We start from the raw sequence: 25002 nt of genomic DNA on the forward strand, positions 1-25002 counted from the left end.
TTTATATATATAAAAAAGAATTCTTAAATTCTTGTAAAGCCACATCCGGTTTTAAAACAGAAAAGGAGTTTAGCCGAATCGTCTCGTGTCTGAAACGACCCCAACCAGCAGTTGTGTAACCAGTTCGATTGTTGATACCGTAACAAGGTAAACGTATATACATACAAGATGAGTTACAAACATAATGTTGGATTTCAAGATAGAGGCAGTACATACATTGCCTAAAGCCACTAATACGCACAGCGAAATTGAATTGAAATTGAAATAAGTTTATTGAGGTAAAATACACACAAAGGGATGAGGTAGCTCAAGCTATTCTCACCCCATTCAGTACAACGTGTTAATATATACATAGACACACATCACAAACAATAAACATATTACCAAACATTCTGAGAGGTAAACATATACATCTCAGAATGTTATGCTACGCACAGCGTTTCGGGCAATATAATTCGGGCGTTTCTATATAAAATGACTTGATTTGAAACTTCCAAATGTGTACAATCACGCTAAAAAAACACTCAAGCATCAGATTTTAAATATCCATCGTAGTATTAAAACTATAGATCAATTATTGTCATTGGATATTGTATTATTGGATTACAATATCCATCGTAGTATTGAAACTATAGGTCAATTATTACACAAATGCTTTGCGTAATAGTGGCTTTAGGCATTGTATGTACTAGCTCTATCTATAAATTCATCAATATTTGTATCACACCTCGTATGTATGTACTTTACCTGAAAAAAAAAAACATTTTAATTTGGGCAAAATATGACATCCCCGTTTTCATTTAAGGATGAACTAAACTAACTTAAAATTAACAATTGACTGATGATGCCACATGATCTCTGGGGGACGCTGGCCCTCTGGACTTATGGGATTGTAACTTGCTTAGGTAAATGAATTGTGGCGTTCAGTCCCTGAGCCCATCAAATAAATAAATAAATAAATAAATGTGCCTCTGTAACCCTTTCCACTACCGCCCACAGGATGGGTATGAAACGATTTGGCTAGGAACTCGTATTCCGGGGAAAATTGGGATTAAGGACTTGCCCTAAAAGCTATTCGTGCTAGTGGCTGTACAAGATTGTAAGAACTCTGTATATATACATAAAAAATGAATATTAAATATTTTACTAGAATTTTTTTTTTCATTGTTCGCGTTTTGCTTATGTATAAGGATTATGAGGCCCTGCGTCCAAAGATCAGCAATATATTCTTTTGCTTCGTGTTGGTACGTGCAGTTTGCATGAAGAAAGTTAGTTCATTTATTATGCCCCGATCCCCCAACAAAAAACAAATATTGTACACATGATAGGATGATAGAAGTCGTCGTTCATCCTGGGAACCCAACACGAATCAGCTGACCGGCGTTGCTAAGGTGACCTTCCATAACAACAACAGCTTCCCCCTCACAGGTTGGTCCTCACTTCCACCCCCTTACCCCATCACATACACCCCCTGCCCCTGACATGAGAGCCCCTTAGGGTGAAGTAATAGTGAGTAATGGCTCAGGGAAGCCCGAAACGCTGTGCGTACTAGAGGCTACAGGTATTGTATGTACTAGCTCTATCTTTAAATCCAACATTATGTTTTTAACTCATCTTCAATGTTTGTACCTTTACCCGAGTAAAAAATTTAAATCTATAGTGTTGGTTGTTATGGGCGCTCACTCCCCCTTATGCCTAGGGTACAGTTTCTCGTGTGTTAGCGTAATATATCTTCTGAAGGCTAACATCTTTCTAGTGGCCTTGGGGACAGGAAACCAGCAGCTTGGCAAAGGTACCCCATTTATCCTGATGATTTTATCGAGCTAGATTTTTACTTCTCAGCATTGTTTTGGAATTTACAGGTGGGTGGTTATATCCTTATAGGTGAAAAGGCATCCCCCTGTTTTCTGTCCTGCATTCTGGATGGTTAAGCTTGACACTGTTGCTCCTTGTTTGTCTTGCATCAGTCCTTTTAAAGAAGTGGTCTGGATCAATATTCTCCAAGTTCATTACTTTAAAACGTTTCAATGACATCAACCCTGTTATGAGTTTATTATGGGCCTCATACCCTATCCTGTGTGTGGAGTTGCAGGTTTACACAGTCATAGGTAAGAAAATAAGCAAATTCAGTCTTTGAGGGCAGCCCACAGTGGTGCTTGGCTTGTTGTGTAGTGCTACCCTTGCCATTAAGGTCCATAGTGGGGTATGGTCAAATTGTACACAAGAGTTAATTTTCTGACTGTCAAAACTGTACTTTATGCACTATAACCCTTTCTGCCACTTCCCACAGGATGGGTATGAAGTGTATAATGAATGACTAAATATTTAGTTTAATGGCCATTTCTGAACTGTTGGGTACAATGTGACTTGTATTCATCCAAAACATTTCCTTGTAACATCTTTTTGGATGACATTGAAAAAATATATATTTTTTTTTTTACATTTAATATAATCTTTGATATAGCAGTTGGATGTTGGAAATGTAATATGTCATGATACCCTAGATGTGGATGCTTGTGCGAGGCCTGGAACCGAGAGCAGAGAACTTGAACGAGGCTGGGGTAAAGAGCTTGAATGCAGGGCGAGAGGGGGTAGCTCGAATAAGGCCAGAATTGCTGTCTGCTCTGTAGTGAGGCTGTAGCGTCTTGTGAAAGAGTGAAATCGTATACTGGCAAATGTCAATAGCTTTGGAGGAATCATAATTGGAGTTAGACTGACAAAGCTCTGTTCTTGGCAGCTTATATTCCACATTTCACCTGGCTTGGCAAGTTGACCATCATCTTACTGGTTACTTATTGGCTGTCCTGAGTGATTCCTGGAAACCTTAGGGAGAAGTATCATTTGTAATTAGTGCACATAGGATTATTGGAGAACCTCTTGGAATGTGGAATTCTTATGGATAAGTTATGTGGAATTAACAGGAACATGCAATTGTCTGCAATGGAACTTCTAAGAATTTTGGAGCAACTATATTACTCTTAATATAGTTGCCCCATCCTAAAGCTGTCTTGAATAATAGGTGTCAGTGACACCCCAGTGTTTGCAAACAAAGTGCTTGTTTTGTTCTGTTTTTGTGCAAAATACATTTCAGTATTGTGTAACCTATATTGTTCTACAGTATTCAGTTTAGTGCTCATTTGATCTATATCCACTATCATTAGCTAGCATAGTTCAGTTTTCTAAGATTACATCTATCCGTTATGGCCCCCAGTAGTCACCCTCTATTAATAGGCACGTTAAACCAGATGCTTTCAAAACTTGTGCTCGTTTTGATAAATAATTGTTCCAATTGTCATGTAATAAGTAAACATTTTATGCATCACTTTAGGCCTTTTGGAGTCCGAAATGTTTACAATTGATAACATGTGGAAAGGCCAGACCACCAAATTGTTATGTGTCATGCCACTCTACTCTCTTGTAATGCATTAAAATGCAGTATACTATTTGTGTAAGAATTCATGCTAAAAGACTAAATTATAAGGAAACAAACTGTGTGAAATGGAAGCAATTTTTTCCTATAAAATGTCACCGCAGACAATTCAAATGGTACAGTACTTGTCAAGATATTGACCAAAATGTTTAAGTGGTTGATGTTATGGATATGCACCAAGTATATTTTGATCTCTATTACACCCACCTTTCTTTCAACACAGTTGCACAACATTCCTATAATAGCATAGACAGGCTACTTGGTACACACAAGTCCATAATCCAAATGGACGACACTGGCTGGGCCACCTAAATGATCACTGGCTCACCCACACAAATATTATCAAGGCTTGTTTTAAAGAAATTTATATGCAGAAATAATGTATGTAATATGTGTGCAGAACATTTGAATTGATTTTCTGAATGTCTGATTCTATTACAGAATATGAAGAATATTTACTTTTTTCAGTATGAACATTGTGAGTGCAAGGCTGACAGTAAAACATGTTCCCAGGCAACCTATCTGGCAACTGTCTTGGCTCAGGCAACACAGCTGGCAACTGTCTCTGCCCAGGCAACCCAGCTGGCAACTGTCTCGGCTGAGGTTCCTGTGCTACCATCCTCAACAGAAAATATCATTCAACTCAAAGCCAAGCATTCTTCAACAGTGTGCTGCTCCATTGGTTAATCTCATTTGTGTTTATAACTATTCAGTAGAGTAAGTATAACAAGATATTAACTTTCATTTATGATCAAGCTAACAAAATCAGCATGTACTGTACTGCAAAATATACTGTATATATACCGGTATATACAGTATACATGTATATTGTTAAATTTGTTATGGATATTTTGTACTCGACCTCGACAAAAGTCAACCGTGTATAAATACACTGGCTTCCTGTTCCCCAACACAATGAATTATTATTATTATTATTATTATTATTATTATTATTATTATTATTATTATTATTATTATTATTATTATATATTGGCTTTTAATTAGCTTTCCATATTTAGAGTAAAGAAGTTCAAGAGATTTTAAATGTTATTTATGTAATATGAAAATTAACTTGCATAATATGACTGAGTTAAGTGCATTTAAGTGTGCATGATTTTTTGAGAAGATAAGAGTGCTCAAGCATCATTAATAGTTAAATGTTTGAGATAATGAGATTGTAAGATAAATTTCTTATAATAACTACAAAATAATAATGATACAGTAATTTTTACGTTTTGTACTGTGCATTAATTTTTATCATGGGTGAATGTTACACCTGTGTGTGGGGGAACATGTCCATTTTGTTTTCCCAAGGTTGCAGCTGCACGGGTTCTGGCAATGCTTTTTTAGGCTTCCCTCACCAATCTGTTTTCTAGTTAGTTAGTTTGGTTATGGGTACCAAATTATATACATGTTTCTGGGCTAGATATCTTAATTACCTGTTATTGGCTGTAAACATTACTTTTCTTCTCAGTATTTGTTCCTATGACACAAGAGTAGGGTAGTGTACAGATTGGCAAAACTGCATAGCGCAGTTTGGAGGATTGTCAAGCAGAGACGTTTGATCCTAATGGGCATATTTTTTCCCCTGCTCTTCTTACTGGTAACAGGGTTAGTTTTAACAGCAAAGAACTACAGCAACTCCATTGTAAGGAACAACTGAATAGCTTTCAGTTGTGTTGTTGGAGCAGGATCAACCATTCAATGTGTTCCAGTAAATGCACTGAACCCAGGCATAGTGCTATCTGTGGTCTTCATATCATAAGTTAGAGTACAATTGTTTTTTTGTGAGCTGGTGATTGGTGCTGCATAATTCTCGGTGGTAATGTCTTGTGTTGCCTCGGCATAACAAGTATTTACCTGAATTTACCACCAGGAAACAGCCACGTGTCAAAGCTCCCCCCATTTGTCCTGAAGATTTTATTTATTATGGATCTTAAATTGCAGTTTTGGCATTTACATTGCATTATATTGCATTTACATTACATTGCATTGCAATGTAATGTTTTGGCATTTATGGCTTTTGCAGTAGAGAGTTCCATGGATTTATAACCCAATGGATGAAAAAGCATCTGTTTTCTGTCCTACATTGTGACTTGTTGAGCCACAGTGCTGCTCACCTTCACTCACTGTTCTCTCCATGCACAATATCACTGTAATTCTGTGGTGTCCACCTCAAAATACTCAAGATCTGATATAATTCAAGTAAACTGTTACTTGTTTTAACATGGAAGTGTTTTGTTGACAAAGACAAGGCATGACTTTACACTGGTTGATTTGACTTTACCAATGATCCTTACCATCTCTGCCTTTTCTGCGCCATTATGGTTGTGTATAATATTTTACTAACAGTTACAGCACGGAAAGTTAATTTTCCTACTGTATACCTCTTACTGTCTTGATGAAGTTAATTGATAAACAGCTTTTTATTACTGGTATCCTGTAAAGGTTTTATATTTTGCAGATTAAGTGAATCAATATATGAACAACTGAGTGATGAAACACTGGAGTCTCTCAGTGATTTTTTGGAGGAGCTCACATCATCAGAACATGCTCCTGGAGACTGTGATGTGCTGTATTCGGTAAGTTTGATATAACACTTACTTTCCGTGTACACACACACACACACTGAAGTGAGATTAGTGGTTTTGGGGGTGCCCCTTGTGGCTCTCAACTACTAGGTTGCATCCTTGAACAAAGCAGTGGTCTGTATTGGTTCTCTGACTTTCTGGATGCATTCCCTGGGGAGTGTCACCCCACTCCCTGTGCCTCGGAAGGCCAGGTTCTAGCGCTGGTCCCCAGTAGGTCAATCAAATTCCCCAGATGATGCGACCTAGTAGTCAGGAGTCATCTCGGTGAAATATCCTTAGGGAGCCATCAGGTCTCGCCTAGAAAGAGGTATTTAATTACATTCATTGCTAGTTTTATAAATTCAATCCCCATTTGCTTCTTTAACAGTAATAATCTAACATAATGTAATTGAATGAACTTCTGAATTATTTCTAGAGAATTTGTGTGTGGTTTGGAATAGGTTGTTTGCTTTATAGCTGTAATTTCATCTGTAAAGTCATCAAGTTTTAGTAGATGTTTAGAACTTTAATAAATAAAAAAAAGTTAGTATGATAGTTTTTGTGCTTCATCTGTTAGTACAACATCGTTGGCTGAATTCTATCATTTAGCTCCAGTATTTTTTTTATCTCGCTCTATCTATATTAGTACTGTATATACGATTTTCAGTAACGTGTTCCATTTCCCTTTGTCCTTTTCTCCCCTTTTAATGATTTTGTTTTGTTTTATGTTCCATTTCACAGGCTTCCCAATCCTTATCACCTAGTAAAAGAAAAATGTATTTCTCCTTTGTTCCTACTCACATATAGACACTTCACATCATCAAAGTTTAGTTTTAGCTTCTGTCATTCTTTGAAATGTCTTGTGTTAGTGACCATAGTTTCCCTTCCTCATCATTTTGTAATTACGTGGTGTTCCTAAGCACTTCTGTCATTTGTTTCGCTCCATTAAATGTCACCCTTAGGAGGCAATTCTTGTGCGTGAGGGATAACTACCATGATACATGTCAATGTTCTTGAAGATGAAATGTTTGGAGGATTATTTTTGTAATATAAATAACAATACAACTTAATTATTCCTGGTATATACCATAGGAGCAGCATGTGGAGTGCTGAATGAGTTGTGATGAGCTTTAAAATATCTGTCTTGGTTCTATCAACAGGTTGGTGTACTAACACTTCAGCTTGGGAGCTCGGGAACATACGTCATCAACAAGCAGACTCCAAATAAACAGATCTGGCTCTCGTCTCCTGTTAGTGGCCCTAAAAGATATGATTTTGTGGATGGTGTGTGGATCTACAAGCACAGTGGAGTGACACTCCATCATCTGTTAAGCCAAGAATTATCAGAAATTTTCAAGACAAATATTGATTTTTCCGGTTGTGCCTATGGAAGCAGCAGCACCAATTAGCTCACCAGGTTGAAGTGCATCTATTCAGAATAGTTAATTTGTCTGTACTGTATTTGCCATGCATAAGGTGACCATTGATTAAAATCGATATGTATAAACCATAAAAGTCTTGTATGATATATTTTTTCCAAATGTGATCGAGAATACCTAATACTGTATTGTATGTGCATATTCATATTTATGGTAAAGATATAGGGCTCGGAAATATTTAATTTTCAAAATATTTTAGTATCGGAACCTAGAAACAAAAAAATAATGTCTGGTGGAGATGTTTCAAAATTAATGAGTGCAATTAAGGATGGGTTGCATGCTGAGTGGGCTGAATTCAAGAAGTCTAAACAGGTTACAGTAAAACCTGTATGTGCCTATGCCATTGGAGGCCAGCGGGACACTCCTATATCAGCACTAACTAGCATTAGTGCAGGAGTGTGTGAGTGGGAAGAATGCTTGAAGCATACAATTGACCCTACCGTCGACAAAGCACGAGGTGTGCTTCTCTCCGAGGTCATGGTAGGGGCAGAGGGACAAGTCATGCTCTACCCTGTGCGTCGTCACGTTCCAATCGATGCAGGCACTTCTACCCCAGGAAGTATAGTCTCGTCAACTTCAAAGGCAGTGGAGCCAAAAGTTGTTCCTACTGTTGCCATTGGAAAGCCTAAACATTTATCACCTAAAGCAATGTTATTGTCTATTATAGAACAAACATCAAATTACATGTTAGATCATGTAAAAAGAGTGAGTGAAAATGCTTTTATAGCAGGTAACAACAAGATCTTATTTATATGTCTGGCATCAGCTGCTCTTGTGAGAAGTAGACTCAGTGCTTACAAGGACATTCTCAAACAACCTACCTCAAAGTGAGTTCATATGTACTGTATGTAAACAATTCAATCATTTTATTAGAAATATCAATTATTTTGTCTTTCAGTTAACCTCTTCATTAATTTTGGTTACTTAAGATGTAAACTTTTTAATAATTTTTGCCAAACACACTAAATGCAGGTATTATGGATAAAATCAGGATAAAATAAATATTAGTTTAAATATGTATGTGTATCTTGCACAGCATGTCCAGGTTAGCTTTCTAGGATCTAGCAGTTCTCAGTCATTTTCTTCATATAGACTCGCTTGTGTTTCAGGAACTCCTTGATGAATTAAATCCAAGCAACACTATCACAAAATAGAGATGTATTTATGGTAGTAAGACATAAAATGAATGCATTTTATAAAGCTTAACCCTCAAACTGTGCACCCATATTTTTAAAATCCTTTCCTGGTGCATATAATAAAAAAATTATTTCTCACTTAAGGTAAGGTACTGTACTTATTTCTGATGTCAGGAAAATAAAAAAATTCTAATAATTTTAGTTTGGCCATGGTGAGGTGAAGAAATGTTGAAAATGTCAAATTTTGAGAATATATTTTCAAGTACTGTACTGTGAACTATTTATGATAGTTCTCCTTACCACAAATATCTTCTTGGTCCATAAAAGTCCTTAAAATTTTGCATGGCATCAGTGGTTCCAAACATAGGTATCAGTAAAGTATGGTGATGCACTTGACATGGTGGCAATTTTTTAAATAATGCTCAGGAAGATAACTAAGGCTTTCAGGATTTTTTACCAATATGGTAAACGATTGCCAGAGGTCTCGAGTGTTAAATGGCAACCACAGAGAATATTTAGCAGCTTTGAATATCAAGTGGCATATTAAATCCTTCACAAATGATAGGATTATTGTTGGCCTATTGTTTGAGAATGACAGGAACAGTTTAAGGATTAATAGGTGTTTGCCAACAAATATAAGCAAAGCGTTTAAAATGCTAATAATTTATTAGCTAGTTAACTAAATCGGTTTTAGACCCTAAACCTGTCAACGACTCCGAGGATCAACATCCCCACAGCCTGGTCTCTGACCAGGCCTTATGATTGGTGATCTGGTCAACCAGGCTGTCTGATGAAGCTACTCACACCCTGACATGTGAACCACAGCCAGGTTGATCAGGTATTCTTTGAAGATACTGTATTTAATAAGTTCTCTTTTGAACACTGCAAGAGGTCGGCCAGTTGCGCTCCATAAGTGTAGAGGGAGAATGTTGAAAAATCTTGGGCCATTGATGTTGATTAAGTTCTCTCTTACCATGCCTATTGCACCTCTGCTTTTCAATAGGGCTATTTTGCAAATCCTGCAAGGTCTTCTGGCCTCATGTGGTGTTATTTTTGTGTGCAGATTTAGAACCTGTCCTTGAGTATTTTCAAAGTGTAGATTATTATGTATCTCTCCCGCCTGCACTCTAGGGAATGCAGTTTTAAAAATTTTAAACGGTCCCAGTAATTTAGACTTTTTTTGAGTAAATTCTAGCAGTAAATGATCTTTGCATGCTCTCCAGGTCAGCAATTTCCTTAACTTTAAATGAGGCTGTTAGGTGTGTAACAACATTCCACCCTAGAGAGCACTGGTATCTTAAAGAGTATCATCATTGGTGTGGTTTGCGAGTAAAGACAACAAGATGTCCAAAAACTTATTTGAGATTTTCAAGGTACAGTATTCTCTCCTACTCTGAATCTAATCTTCACTATTTTACATTCTCCTATGTCTACATCATTCCCATTTATTCATCCACCAGTCATCATGCTGCATTTCCATCCTTCTTCTAAAACAGCTTCCTGTTTTCTGAATAATGTTTTTGTACAATGGATAACAAAACAGTCACTCAGTAAAACATTAGCTACTCACATGTTCTACTTCCAAAATAAAAATGCAGACTGCAGATGACAGAATTATGCCAAATTCATACTTATTACTCCAGAATCCCTTTCTGTTTTAGCACTGTCATGTTCTTTCTGAATTCATAATGACTATGTTAACTTTGCAATGATTCCTACTTGCCTTTTCTGCTATTTTTCCTCTACAAATATTTGATCCATGCAATCTCTTCCTCTATGGAACCCATGTCCTTCTGGTAAATCCGGTAAAGATTCATTACTAAATGCTTTATTTTAATTATTGAATGCTTTAGGAATATGACAACTGCACTTGGTCGGTGTGGTGAGGTTGTGGAGTTTATGATGCAGAATATTCTGAGCTACAACTGTGACCTACTCCATTCATCATTACTGCACGATGCTGCAAGCCACGACTGGACAAATCCTAAGCCATACCAAGAAAATGGCAGATCATCATTAACTCTCCAGATGTGGTCATTCTATATGCAAGGTAATAGTGTTGTGAAATGGATTCAGGTGACGTGTATTCCAGCTTCCACTCTTACCTATGAACTTTATATGTATTGAAGAGCCAGTGCAGTTATGCATCTTGGTCCAATGTATAGTTATTTTTTGTAACAAGTCTTGAACCAATGATTATATATTAGTTTCTGAATGTCCAAAATCTTTCTTATATTATTGTTATTCATATTCCATGCCTCTGATATTTAAAGGCTTATAGTATTACCTACAACACCCACCCAACATATTTATGTAGCAATACAGTGTGGCAACACACTGGATTCTTGGTTTCTGCTCAGTATCCAGGAAGTTAGAGAAGCTCACAAACTGTGACTATTAACTTTGTATCTTTCATGTAACCAATCTTTCATAACTAAGTTTTAAAATAAAATTAAGAGATAAACGAGTTGTTAGAAGTCCGGTGTCTATGCAAGTGCATATTAGGGAGCCTCACAAGTTTCCTTCAAGTGCTATGTATTCTCTTCTCTGAGACAATAGATCCTTGAAAAACAATTTTCTTAGAATATTTAAGTGATGGTTATCATCACTGGCATGTGTATGTAATGAACTCGTGTCACAGGCAGGTATACATAATGACTACATATCGTTGGCAGGTATACGTAATGACCTCTGGCGGTACACTTCACCACGCATCAGTGAGAGTATTCTGGCCAGTATCTTCACTGACACCCTTAGTCTTCTAGTAACAAGATATGCCCAGGTAAATGTGTTTAATCAAGTTTCCCATGCTCTTGTGACCACCTTGGATATACAAATAATTTTGCTGCTTAAGCCATTTCCTAACCACTGAACTGTGCACCTGTTAGCCTCTGACAACCTCGTGGTGTACACAAAAATATTGTTCTGAAAACATTGTTTTTTCTTTTGAGATTGTTAATTAGCATCCAGGGGAGTGCAGAAATCCAACTGAAAAATTTCTACCTCATCCCCCTTCCCCTTGGTCCCTGCACCTTTGCCCTTCCCCTCCCTCCTTACACCCCCTGCTTCCCCCCTCAAGAAGCACTGAAACAACTTTATGGGGCTCTCAGAAATATATTATTATGACTCAGAAATTATATTGTTATATTATTGTAAGAGATACAGTACGATGAATCATATTACAGTGGCTACTTAGTAGGTACAGTATTTGTACACAAGTATATTATAAAGCCATTAAATATGCACAATGTTTTGGGCATATCTTAAAATAATGAGAGAATTTAGTTTTATATTTACTCTTGTAAGGTGTTTTCTGTTTGTTTATTCAGGTGCCCAAGCTTTTCATCATTGTTGGGATTGCTGTGGGAGTAGTGATAAATGGGCATTTGTCTTGTCCATGATTGCTCAGGCCTTCTAATGTTGTTGTGCTACATAGTCTTCCTGGCTTGGCACCTTCATTTGATATTTCTAATGCTGTTTTCTTCTTTGATGAGTTTAACATCCTTGAAATTAGTGAAATTAGAAGCTGTCCATTGAATATCCACAACAATCAAAATCTTCTCCAGAAGCATGCAGAAATAACAGCAACAAGAACACTACAGCAGGCATACATACAATACCTTGTAGCAATCAAACACTTTCTGGGGGAGCCCCTTCGGCTCCCCGGAGCCTGGATAGCTCCGGGAAGCCTCCGGGTCTTACCCAGAAAATGGTGTTTCATTACATTCAACGCTGGTTTTATGAACAATATGTGTGTCATATCAATAGCATTAGCAGTATTTATGCAAATTTGAAGCAACACCACCTACTCTTAACTTGTTCTTTTGTTACACAGTTATGTTTTTGATATTGCTTTGGTATATATAGTAGTTGATTTGAACTGCATTTAATAGCCAGCATCAACTCTGCTCTTAACCAACAGATTGAACCAAGTGATGTGCGGATGTTGCAATACTCAGCAGACATAGTGGCAATTCTTACAGTTGTGGCAGCCTTTCTGCCCTCCCTTATAGCCTCTCCAACGATGTTTTTCTCTGTGCGGATCCATGAATCAGTTGCACTGCCTATTCATCGTCGAGCAGACTTGTTACTGAAAGTTGCTGCCCTTAAGTGTGCCCCAATTGAAATTCTTGCACGGGTAAGAGCTTATAAAATTGTCTGTTATGATACAATATGACTTTCAGTTTGAATGCTTTTGTTTATTTTAACTTTTCACCATGCTAAGAAGACCCACTGTGGACCATACCATGTTGCTACGAATGGAGTTACAATGGCAAAATTTTAAATGAATCAAGGTTTCTGCTCTGTGCGTAGTGTTTATATAGCTCATTCCATTGACTTTATAATATGACTGTACTTGAGAGTACTAACAAAATTAAAATGTTCTTTTCATCACAATTTACAGATATTCCACAAAGGGTTCGACAATGCAGTAAAAAGAACTGGCTACCCAGACTCCCAGACCAGTATTGATTCAACCCCTGCCTGGCTTACCTTCCTCAACCCAACCTTGTTTCCCCGAGGAAGGTCATCTCTTGCTTACATAGGGGACAATGTTGCTGTTTATCTCACTTTACTTACTGTAGCCAGTCGACCTCAGCCTCAGTACCCACTCATTATCAGGGTGTGTGGATATTTTTCTTCTAAATACCAGTTTTGTGTGGAATTACTTACCTTCTTGTTCATGCTGTGGTACTTTTCACAAGTTTTAATATGATTAAAATTGTATATACAGTATTATATGTGTAATATAATTTGTAATTTATGAACATGCAGATTTTGTATTTTCTTTGCTTTTCATTGACAGTATACTTGGTATACTTTTAGAGAAATATGCAAATAATTAAAGATAAACTGAAAGTAGCTTTCCACTTGTCATGATTAAAAATTCATAACATACAAATAATATTATGTGTGAAGTAGTCAGTCAAATGGGTGGGGGTTATTTTTGCAGGGTTTACTGATGCGTCAGTTTCTTGGCACCAAGATAATTATGGCTGGTCTGCATGATGCCCCAGGCCAAGTGACCACTGGAGAGCCTTGTGGTGGACCTTTGTGTATGAAGCATCTCTGTACGCCACCTCTCATCCCTCACACTGTTTATGCTGCTGTTGTACAGGTACATTATAATGCAGCCAATGAGTCACATGACTGAAGAGTCAACTACCCAACCCACACATCTGAAAATGAGGAACCAATGACATTGTGGTCAACCCTGGATCATTATCAAGTCCAGGATGGACCAAAATGTCATCGGTTCTTCGTTTTCATATGTGTGAGTTGAGTGTCTTCATTATAATGGCAACAGTTAAAAGATATTAGGAAATATTATGAGTTTGGTTAATACAGTAACAAGACAATTGTGCCAGTTGCAACAATTGTTTGCCATACATTCTTCAGATACTGGTGAAGTGTGTAGACTGGACACCAGCTTTGTGTCGACTCTTAAGTCCTGGAGTCAAGCAGTCTGGCTTGTGGGATTCTCTTGACCGTACTCAGGTATGTTTCACCACACATTAATAATAAATTTAACAATGGTATTTTTTTAAATATTGCATTTCCTTTATGTAGGTTAAATATAAATCCATTTTGCCTTTGATTTAAATTGATGCAGCATCCTTCATAGCCATATTAAGTGCTCTCAGTTGTTAACCCTCTTCAGGAGTTAGTACTCTTAAGTAAACTACAAAGTTGGTCATCTGCCTCATGACCTACATGATATTTTTGCTCTTTATTTTGAATGAAAAAATATAAATATACAGTATATGATTGTTGAGCTTATTTCATTCCTTAGCCACATTGGTGATGGTGTCTGCTTGATAGGCAGAGGGTAGAGTTTTGTATATTTTCCTGGATGGTATATCTGTTGGTATGCAACTTTCTGGCTGCAGGTGTCAGTATACCCTTTCACCCAGGATTTGACATTTTTTTTCTTCTCTGTGTGGCACTCATGCCTCCTTATGGTATTGTAGTTTTGATGCTCTCCTTGTTCCTTTGGTAATTACCTAAGTGTAGTTACAGGAGGAGAGCTACATTCATGGTGCCCTGTCTTCCAGTAACATACTCTATCGTATGGTGCTTTGAGACTACTGACTGGTTTTGGTACATCCACCACCATCTCATTCACCTTGTTCCAATCGTCTACTACTGTTTGCAAAAGTTAAATTTGTAATGTGTTTCCAGCAGCTTTGTTTCCTTAATTTGAACCTATGTCTTCTAGTTCTTGAAGTTGCAGTTTTCAAAAATTCTTTGTCAATTCCTGTTACTATTTTTGTATGTAGTGATCACATCACCTCTTTTTCTTCTGTCTTCTGGCTTTGGTATATTTAATGCCTCTAACCTCTCTTCGTAGCTCTTGTTTTTCAGTTCCGGGAAGCCATTTAGTTGCATATGTTTGCACTTTCTCCAGTTTATTAATGTGGGCCGGGTGCCTTGCTGGCTCTTTCCCTTTTATCTTGAAAGCTTTGGTTTGGTTCAGGTCCTTCACTGGGTGGTCTGTTCCTCTGGGTACGGGGGGCTGTTCTCTCTTGTATTGAATGTAGTTCTCTAGGTTTTGTGCTCTTCCCTGCTGTAAGAACAGACTATATATTATTAGAATACAAAAAAGTAGAACCTTTAATTTGAATGATAGAAAATAAAAAATGTATGCTAGTGTGAAATATATAAGATTATCAGTGTACAGTATTATGTTAAATATGTAAGATTAATTGTGTGCTAGCACAAAAGAAGGAAGGTCAAAAGTGTGTGTGTTATGTGAAATATGTAAGATGTGAGTGTAAAAGCTCAACATTATATAAAGTAATATATAATATTGACATTAAAGTTCTCCCTGGCAGGTGTGGAACATCCAGCGGCCGCCCTGGCATCATGCTCTCGTACAGCTTGTTACTCCCAGTGTAGCGGGAGTTGTATCAGAGGTCTGGAACTGTATCATTTGTTAATACAATACTTTATGCATTCCCATAAGATGAAATATATTTTTAACTTGATGGTAATTACTAATTTAGTGCGAGGTAATGCTATGATAGTGGTTTATCACACACAGATTACTGCATTAAACTAAAGTCTATAGTATTTAATAATCTAATGAGAAACTAAATTATTTCAGATGTGATGTTCACAGAGATCGCTGTAATTACATACTTGAATATTGATTTAGTTTATTTAGAAATAAACACATGATGCATCCTCTAATAATGTCACTTAAGATATTTTTTCCTTTATTGGAGGATGGGGGAAAGGGAGGGGGGGGCAGTTATATCAAGTTTTCACAAACTGTCTCTTATAGAAATGCTGTCTTGTTTTCTCGTTGACCATATTAAGTAAGAAAATAAAACAATCCTTTATCTGATCCTTTGTTTGCTCCTCCTTGAACCCGAGCCTGTAGGCTTCCCATGACAATGTCACCTTTCCACTCCCCTTCCCCACACAAAACATCCCAGAAACATGCAAACTGCCAAATATCTTTGCAAGTGGTCCTGACACATAACTTGGGAAGAAGGTTTCCCCCTAATCTATGACCAGTGGTTACTTGTTATAAGACAAAAAAAGGCAAACAAGAATGCAAATTCCCATACAAGCAATCTTAAGACTCAAGAGGAACGCTTCTTATCACTGCTAACTATGGGTTATTACCACTCGTTGCAAATACTCCTGACTACCACCAGGTGGCAGCACCCTACAGGACAACAGGGGTCAGTGAGCTGTCATGTCTCATTTGAAGCCCAGGCAACACCAGGCACATTCAAGGAGAAGGCCTAAAGAAACATACACCAAAAAATGGAAGTAGAAGAGGAGGGGAGTTTACAGCAGCTACTGGCCAGAAAGACAAAGTTCATAAAGGAATGAGACAAACTGGTTACTTATTGCTCTTGTAGCCTTGTCACCAACCAGAAATCAAACTAAACAGATATGATGCCTGTTGTCCTTTATGATGCTGCCACCTGCTGGCAGTTAGGAATAGTGGCTAGTGGTATTAACCAGTAGTCAGTGGAACAAGTGGTTTGAATTTTCTTATTTGTATTTTTTATCTTGTAGTGTGTGGTCACTCAGATGTACCTTGAGAAATCTCTGTCAACCCTAACCTTAGTTCACATGGCAAGACTATTTGCAAAGTTACTTGTCATGGTGGTGATGAAGGAAGCTGACAGAGCCCTGTATACCTGACATTGTCTTGGTTTGATCATAGGCTCTATCCTAGGGTGTAACTGTGGGGATAAACTTACAGTATATCTATTTACTGAACCTGATTGTTACATATGGACAGGTTATAAGGGCAGTTCCCCCACTACCACCAGCCAAGCCGGCTCACCCAAGCCAGTTGTCTGTGCGTCTTAGAGCATCACCTAGCTGCCTGGACTTTACAATTGCTGACGGGGATGGAAGGAGTTGCTGACACTGTGCCCATGTCCGTCATATTTGTGGCACACACGATCAACTCATACTTACCACCAACCATCAAGCCTACTGGAGGCCATGTGAGATTTGTTTAGTGTGTGTTGCAGGGATACTCTACAAACTTTTCATTTAAATAAAGTAGTCCAGGAATATTTTGATCATATTGTATCTTGTACAGAAAGCATTTAATCTGGAAATTGTTGTATTTGTGCATTTGCCTTACATTAACTTTAACAAAAGGGATGACTAACAGTTTTTGCAGGATTCAAGATGAAAACGATGAACTTAATAGGTCCCGGTTCACATTTAAACTTGCAATGAAGTATTATTTGTTCATCTTGTCCTCTAATTTAGACAATAAAAATCAGATCAATTACAGAATTTACAATATTTTTCTTGGAACAAAGAAAAACAATTACAAGTTTATTACTAAACACATTCATTTTTCCCCTTTTGACTTTCCTCAAATAATGAGGACAAGACAATGTTTTCTGAGTTGTTACACTCAAATGCTCCCTAGTGCAAGATTAGTGTCTTATTTGTAAGGATTGTAATTGTCAAGGCAAGGAAACATGTTGCACTAACCCCAAGCATCTGACCTTCCAATCCTTGCACAGATGGATACAGAGAAACATTTTTTTTATAGGTAACTTTATAAGATTCTTGCTTGCTGTATAAAAGTTTCATTGGTCATAACATTCTTAAGGTATCTCATACTTCAGGACTTTATAATCGTAGATAAGTTTTTTCTAAGTCTTTACTTATTTATCTTTGTAAGATTACTTGCAAACTGAACACTACATTTTCCTTTGGAAGAGTGACAGGGCTGGTTCTTCCCTTCTACAGGTAATAACTCAGATAGTGGTGAATGCCTTGTACTCGGCCATCAACTCTCGTGCATCTCTGGACGAATTGAGTGACTCGCCAATCACGGATGGACAGTGGGACATGATGATTGCTGTGGGAGAACGGCTGTGCTCTCTGCATGACGGCAACTATGATACTCACTTGAAGCAGATGACACAGTCGTTGTTGGCACAGTCAGTAATATTTCAATGTTTGGTCAAGTACACATCATACCACACAGGCTACATATCATAATGGCACAGCATAAATGCGTAAGATTTGCTTAAGAATTCATTTAATACAAAGATGGGTTATATAAAAAATAATACAGATAATGTATCACATAATACTTTTTAAGAATAAACCTCTTGATTAGATGCTACATATATTTTATCATACAGTCCAAAGAAGTAATGATGGCTTATCATTATCACCATTTTACACATTTGTAGGGTATCCACGTGGCCCAAATTGTAGTTTACAACATTCTATTGATGGTCACGTATGATGCCAAAGTGGGCTTGGAAGGCACAATGAAAGTGAAGAATTGATGAATTAATATTGAGCCCATGTGATGGAATTGAACCCCATGGCCCTGAACTCCGTCAGAGACACACTTATTGACTGGACTTCTTATGGGCTAAAAATATCTCAACCAGAAGTATGTTATCAATATTTATTCATAGATTCATCACATTCATTGTGCACTGATGGAGTGTGAGAGACGGAGAACACTACTATTGACACCTGAGTATGGGCGGGTATTCCATAAAAAGTTCCCTATGGAGGCACTGTCAAAATGTCATCCTACCTGATTTACCTGTCCTGTCAAGTAGACAATGTGGATGTTAACTTACACATCATCTGAGTGGTATAGCTCAGAAACTGGAGTCGCATAATAATATACACTGTTGATCATAATTGGAGTTGAGTAATAATATACACTGTAGATTATGTCAGCAATTTTGTTCTGCTGCAACTTGAGGCATCTTCCACCCCTGCAATACAATGATTGAAATAAAGCATGTTTATTCAATTTAATTTATATTAATATATTTTTGTAGTTCTATAAAACAGATTTAACGACTACATATAATGATACATTCCTTTTAAATTTCGCTTCTCCCATTTTAACACTTTGACTCTTTTCCTCTTAAAATGTAGCCTATTCTCTCAAAACATTGCCTCCATTTTCTGAGCATTATTCCTCTTGTATTGCATATTACACCATCAGCAAGCATTGTTTTATTGGCACTCAGTTTTTGTTACCAGGCTTGAAGAAATGGAAGATAATGGTGAGGAAGACAGCCTTGATGAGTACACTGATGAAGATGTGATAGAGTCTGTGTGCACCGCCTTAACTAACACTGTTCTCTCCTCTGTTCAGGGCCAGCACGCACTAGTGGTATGCTTGAATCTAATGTACTTGTCTTATTATGTATTTGAATATGCACATAATGATCTAGTTAGAAAAACAGTTTCTAATATTAACTCTAAACCTTGCTGTTTTTCCATATGATATCCTCTGGTTTAGAAGACCGTTATGAGAAAATGCTCTTGCCTTCATATGGGTGTCCCTCAGTACATAGTTTTTTATATATATAATTTGAGTACCCTCATATTGTATTTTAGTTAAATAATTGTAATTATCATTCATTTCAATTGTATGATGATTTGCAATACAGGTAGTGTGGGAGTTCCTGAAGAGAAACATGGAGTGGGTGCAAGAGACCCTTGGAGTTCCTGCTATCCTTCCCCTCACCTCTCCTCACCCACCACCACAACTCAGTTTTGCTGCAGAACCTCCCCTCTACAACCCCATTCATTACTACAAACGTGCAGTCTACACTCGTCTGGACCAGGTCAGGTGATGTCTATTTTATGGCTTCAGTCAGTGATTTCCAAACTGGGGGATGCAGATTCATGATTGAATAGTGAAAAAGTATTAGATAAAAGCTATAAATTTAAATTAAAAAAATTGATAGGATAATTTTTACTCTGAACTACCCTGAGTTAGCATTCATAAGTCAGGACCTCTGTAACCTTTGCCACATCATGGCAAGGTATATAGGAAAATTTCAATAAACTGCTCCAAACCCCCATTCTAATGATAACTGGAGTCAGTAGGATTGTCAATGATCACTTTGTAAATTATTTAAATTGACCTACTCACCATCTGACCACCATCAGTTGGTAGCCCAAACTACACAACACAACTGAGAACCTGTAAACTTGCTTAACCTGTATGGATGTCCAGCTTTCTAGAGACTAGATCAAATTAATGCTTTAACATTTCTGCTTGAGGCTTTGCCTGTGCTCAGAGTGTACATTACTTTTTCTTCATGGTGTAGTTATCAGTATTTTAATATCTAACTATTTCCTCAGTACTGCTTAGTTTCAAGGTCATCTTGCTCACATTGATCATAGAAAGACTGTGGTTGGATTCTTGATTTGTAGAGAGTGCTTTTTGCAATTTTGTAAGAGTCAGTATCTTTGACCACAGTTACCTAGGTGTTGCTGAATTCCTGGTTGAATTCATTGCTTGTAAGTGTGTCTATCTCGAAGGCACTCATCAACTTGTCTCTGGTACTACCCTACCAAAGCAAGCAGTGATATCATAGCATGCCTTCAGCATTTAATAGCAGTTAACATAAAACCCAAGAAACAACTAAGATTAGTATTTAATTGTGAATGCATACCCAATGTCATGAACATTCATTTACAATCAGTAATATTTTGAATAATCATTTCATGATGTGTGGGTGTGTTTACATCATGTGATGGAAAATGTATGATGCTTTTATTATAAATATAAATATCATTGTAGATTAATTTTCAATTCAATTTCATATCCCTCATCTGATACTTTGTACTCTTATACTAATAGGCCATGACCCATAAGCTCATTATTGGCTCCTCCCTAATGGGGAGTGCCCCATAGTTTGGACACCACTGCCTAATGTAGTATTGAGTTTTTCCAAATCCAAATATATCCAAAGATATATTCTCTTTGGATAAATATTACAATGCAAATTTTAGAGTAAATCAGGGGAATTGAACCAGCAACTCAACTTACCCCAGACCCCAGTATAATTACTGATACAGTAGTTTTGGGTGTTTAAATTTGAATACTGTAATTATATTTGTGTTTTCTAATGCTTGAATATGTTACTTTGCAGGAAAGCTTGATAAGCTTTAAAGGTGACTGGGAGACAATTTTATGGAGTGATTTGGGACTGCCAAAGGACTACCATCATTGACTTTGTTAAGACGAGGGCTGAATTCCAGGAGGAGGCTGTTCTTACCAAGAGCCAGAAAGCAGCTGTTAAGAAACTGAAACCTTTTCTCAATTGGACAGATGATCCAGAGAATAAAATTGAAGCTAAACATTAAATTAGAAATGGTATGCAGTTGATTGTAATTTTACAAAGTCAATTACCACTAAAAATATATAATTATGACTTGTACATTGATTTTATATTGATAATGGTCTATCTCTGGTACTTATGAACTTTAACTTCTACTGTTGAGCTTCTATTTTAGTTTTGAGTAATAAACATGCCAAGCATAACTTCCAAATATATCTTAATTAATAATGTACATGGTGGACAACTAACCAACACAAAACAATATTTGCTTAATATCATCATGGTCAGATTGTCACTAGATAGGAAATAAATGATACTGACTATGACCTGAAAACAAGTGTAGGATTTTACCGAGATTGTAAGCTAATCTCCATTCACATGTCATCATTAAGTTTATATAGTACCAGCATTTATTGATTATTCTAAACACTTGGAGATATGGTTTGTTTATGATAGTAAAAGTAAGTTTGAGTTTTGAGCTATTATAGTTATATGAGTGCTTCTAGTCACTAGCAAGAACCTGTGAACATGAAATACTGTATCCCAAGATAGATTATACAAGGTGCTCATTTAAGCTGGATATGTGCCCCTTTGTATGTGTGACTTCCAGATGACCAAATCCATAGAATTATAATTTTAGATCAGTATATTTTATTAGGAATCTGTGGGAACTAGGTTATACTATTCCAATATTCCCAGGAGGACCTACACATCAGAATGCCCTTGTTATATATTGTATACTTTGCATAAATGCAAAAAATTAACATTAGTCATCTTAAATATTTAAAATATTCAATAACAAGCTGTGCTTGTAACAGTCAGTGATGCTATTCAAATGCAATACCTGGTTTTGAAGGTCAATTTACATTCAATGCTCAAATCATTCGTGTCCTCTAGGTGTTTAGCTCAATATAATACAGTATTTTTAGATGCAAGTTTTTGTACGGCTTCGTCATATCACATGCTTAGGCATCTTGATCCATTTATAATCAAGCTATGTTCGTGACTAACAGTTGAGGAACCTGGGTTTGGTTCCCAAGCGGCGCAGAAATGGTTTGGTATGTTTTCTTTTGCCTGATGTTCCTGTTTACCTAGTTGTAAATTAATACCCAGGAGTTAGGCAATCGATGTGTGCTGCATCCTGGAGAAGATTAGTAGTTCCTTCTAGGTGGGACCTAGATATAAGCTTGGGAAAAACATTATTTCATTAGAAAATATATTGGCTTGCATAACTGAGAGTAGGAAGGTACAGAGGATTCACTGCTCATTTAAATAAATCCCTGCCCAAAATTTTGTTTTGGCATACAATACATGATCCACTGTCAACATTTGGTTGCAAGTAACCCTTTCCACTATTGCCCAAAGGATTGGTATCGGGTGCATAATAAATGAACTAAGAAAGTTGGGCGGATATTTGCATTAATTCCTTGGTATTCATTAAATCAAATGCACTTTAAGACTGTCTTTTTGTACAGTTTTACGAGGATTAAGGTTAAGATTTTACATGCTTACTAATGCATACTGTGATTTGATAGCTATCAAAGTGTAATTGTCTCAGTCGTTTTGTTGCACTCTTGAACACTACTGTATTATATCTAAGTGCTAAACTGCTTGGGAAAATAGATCATTACTGATAATGTAACATATTTTATTGATCAGACTTGTTTGAAAAGATGAATTTGTTGAACAATCGGTTACAAGGGAAAACTGTTGCCTATATCTTGCAAAGAGGCTATTATCTTTTCCTTGGTAAAAAAAACTATTCTGGAATTGTACTGGATGTCACAAATTAATGTAATTTCCATCCATGGCTTCTGTTGACACAGAATTTCACAAAGATTATTTTGTGTATGTTGAGCATTACAAGTATATGTATGTTTGCAATGCTCAAGTGAGATGGCAAATAGAATTTCTGAATAAGTGGTGTAATTGCAGATAAGTTTCCACAAGTCTGGGAAAAGGCAAAATTATTTTTTATCAGATTTCCCACTTCTTATATGTTCAAATCTTGCTTAAGTAGTGTTCTTCACTTGTTATCAAAAGCTTGTAATCGTTTTGATGTTATAAAAATTAGAGATCTTCATCTATCTTTAACAATGCTACAACTAGATATTCAAAAGCTGGCTAGTTTGCATCAGCCTCAAGAATCTCATTAAGTATTGGCAAAAATATTGTGGCAATACTGTATATTAGGATCAAGTAACCTATGTATAAGATTGTAATTAAAAAAGAATTAGTATAGGAATTCTATTATAAATAAAGAGTAGCCGATAAATCACCTTTCATCACAACCAATGGCAGCTATTAGGGATGGGAGGGTTACCACATTATAGTCATTTGTATATGCAACTAGATGAGCTTTTTTTTAATTTTTTTATTTATTTTTTTTTTATTATTTTCTACCACAGACGTGGCCACACAGTTACAATGCTAACCAGCATATATACATTTTCGTCTGTCCTCCATAGACAGGGTTAGAGATGTGTTAAAAATATAGTTCAAGGGTTTATTGAACAATCGAGCTAAAGCAGTTGCTTTCTCTGAGGCAGATAAGTATAATTAAAAATTAATTTTTTTTTTTATAATATTCAAGCCCAACTAATGAAAAATTGGTAGATGCTGTTTATGGTGTCATAAAAATTATTGTATTTCTGAGGCTGGTTTCCTGAAGATTTGTCACTGAGATGACAACTGATGTCATCTCAGGGCTCAGTCCCTGAGCCCATTATGTGCCTCTGTAACCCTTTCCACTACCGCCCACAAGATGGGTATGGGGTGCATAATAAATGAACTAAACTAACTCACCCTTACCAACAAAGCATCGAGAAAGCCAGCATAGCCAGCAAAGCATCGAAATGGCCAACTGACTCCCCAAATGATTCACTCAAATTCGAATGATTTACTCGAAACTTAGCTGGAACCCCAGCTAAGACCCTGGCGAATAGGCAGTTTCATGGGGTTTATAACCCTGCGGGTGAAAAAAACAACTTGTTCTCTGTGTTACATTGCCCAACCACTTGGGTTGGACGGTAGAGCGACGGTCTTGCTTCATGCAGGTCGGCGTTCAATTCCCGACCGTCCAAGTGGTTGGGCACCATTCCTTCATCCCCGTCCCATCCCAAATCCTTATCCTGACCCCTTCCATGTGCTATATAGTCGTAATGGCTTGGCGCTTCCACCTGATAATTTCCCCCCCTGCCCCCTGTCCTACATTGAAATTGTCATAGGTTGTCCTACACCTAACCTATGCCTTGAATTTTACCCGCTGCTTTAACGGGCCTAACCCGAGGACAGGTTCCAGAATTAAGAAGCCTCAGCTTTGAGATTATTAAGAGAACCTATTCTCACAACCTTAGAAAAAAGAGAGGGGGGGGGGATATGAAAACTACATATAAAATTTTGAGGGAAATAGACACAGTGGACAAAGAAAGCATATTTCATTTAAAAGAGGTAGGTCACAGAGGACAGTGGAAGCTTCCAGTCCCCAACAAAATTAATTATATAAATAAAATATTGTTAATTATTATTATTATTATTATTATTATTATTATTATTATTATTAATTAGAGTATGACTTATTCAGTCTCGACAGTCTAGCTTAGTGAGCTAAATAATAATTAAGATAGATCAATGACAGTTAAAATCTATTAGACTACCCTGTAGCAGTTTTAAGAGCAGAAACAAAATTCTTACACCTAGGAAATAATGGACAGTATCTTACAGCTAAGTGACCCATTGTACACATAATTATTTTAAATTGTTTTCACTTTAAACATACTATTACTGCAACGATCAGCACAGAAAGCGGACAATAAT

At 36.9% G+C, this 25002-nt stretch overlaps 2 protein-coding genes across 6 annotated transcripts; both read left to right on the forward strand.

The window, feature by feature from the left end:
* Window positions 1-1311: 1311 nt before the first annotated feature.
* fh (frataxin) lies at window positions 1312-8771 on the forward strand. 5 transcript variants are annotated; one of them, XM_045748322.2, is made up of 4 exons: window positions 1312-1428; window positions 3899-4147; window positions 5895-6012; window positions 7161-8771. In XM_045748322.2, exons 2-4 carry the CDS (start codon window positions 3900-3902, stop codon window positions 7407-7409), a joined length of 615 nt encoding a protein of 204 aa, XP_045604278.1. In that variant the 5' UTR covers window positions 1312-1428; window position 3899; the 3' UTR covers window positions 7410-8771. The 5 variants fall into 5 exon arrangements, with proteins under 5 accessions (XP_045604278.1, XP_045604280.1, XP_045604282.1 ...); XM_045748324.2 differs by having other exon boundaries at window positions 1424-1541; window positions 7161-7515; XM_045748326.2 differs by having other exon boundaries at window positions 1424-1509; window positions 7161-7515.
* On the forward strand, window positions 7665-22590 carry LOC123762068 (uncharacterized protein KIAA0825 homolog). Its single transcript, XM_045748320.2, is given in 15 exon segments — window positions 7665-8266; window positions 10429-10625; window positions 11251-11357; window positions 12498-12713; window positions 12981-13199; window positions 13530-13694; window positions 13976-14074; window positions 15412-15492; window positions 16842-16907; window positions 16909-17052; window positions 17819-18012; window positions 19091-19223; window positions 19504-19680; window positions 20998-21066; window positions 21068-22590. Coding segments are annotated over 15 exon segments (2613 nt in total). The 3' UTR covers window positions 21212-22590.
* The last annotated feature ends 2412 nt before the right edge of the window (window positions 22591-25002 follow it).

This window comes from Procambarus clarkii, chromosome 34, assembly GCF_040958095.1.
Source record: "Procambarus clarkii isolate CNS0578487 chromosome 34, FALCON_Pclarkii_2.0, whole genome shotgun sequence".
Classification (NCBI taxonomy): domain Eukaryota; kingdom Metazoa; phylum Arthropoda; class Malacostraca; order Decapoda; family Cambaridae; genus Procambarus; species Procambarus clarkii.

What these genes read in the sequence shown, in the direction of transcription:
- fh (XM_045748322.2), top strand. Translation starts at nt 3,900, where the DNA reads ATGAACATTGTGAGTGCAAGGCTGACAGTAAAACATGTTCCCAGGCAA. An exon ending in GTTTATAACTATTCAGTAGA is followed by an intron (nt 4,148 to 5,894) that starts GTAAGTATAACA and finishes TATATTTTGCAG; the next exon opens with ATTAAGTGAATCAATATATG. An exon ending in ACTGTGATGTGCTGTATTCG is followed by an intron (nt 6,013 to 7,160) that starts GTAAGTTTGATA and finishes TTCTATCAACAG; the next exon opens with GTTGGTGTACTAACACTTCA.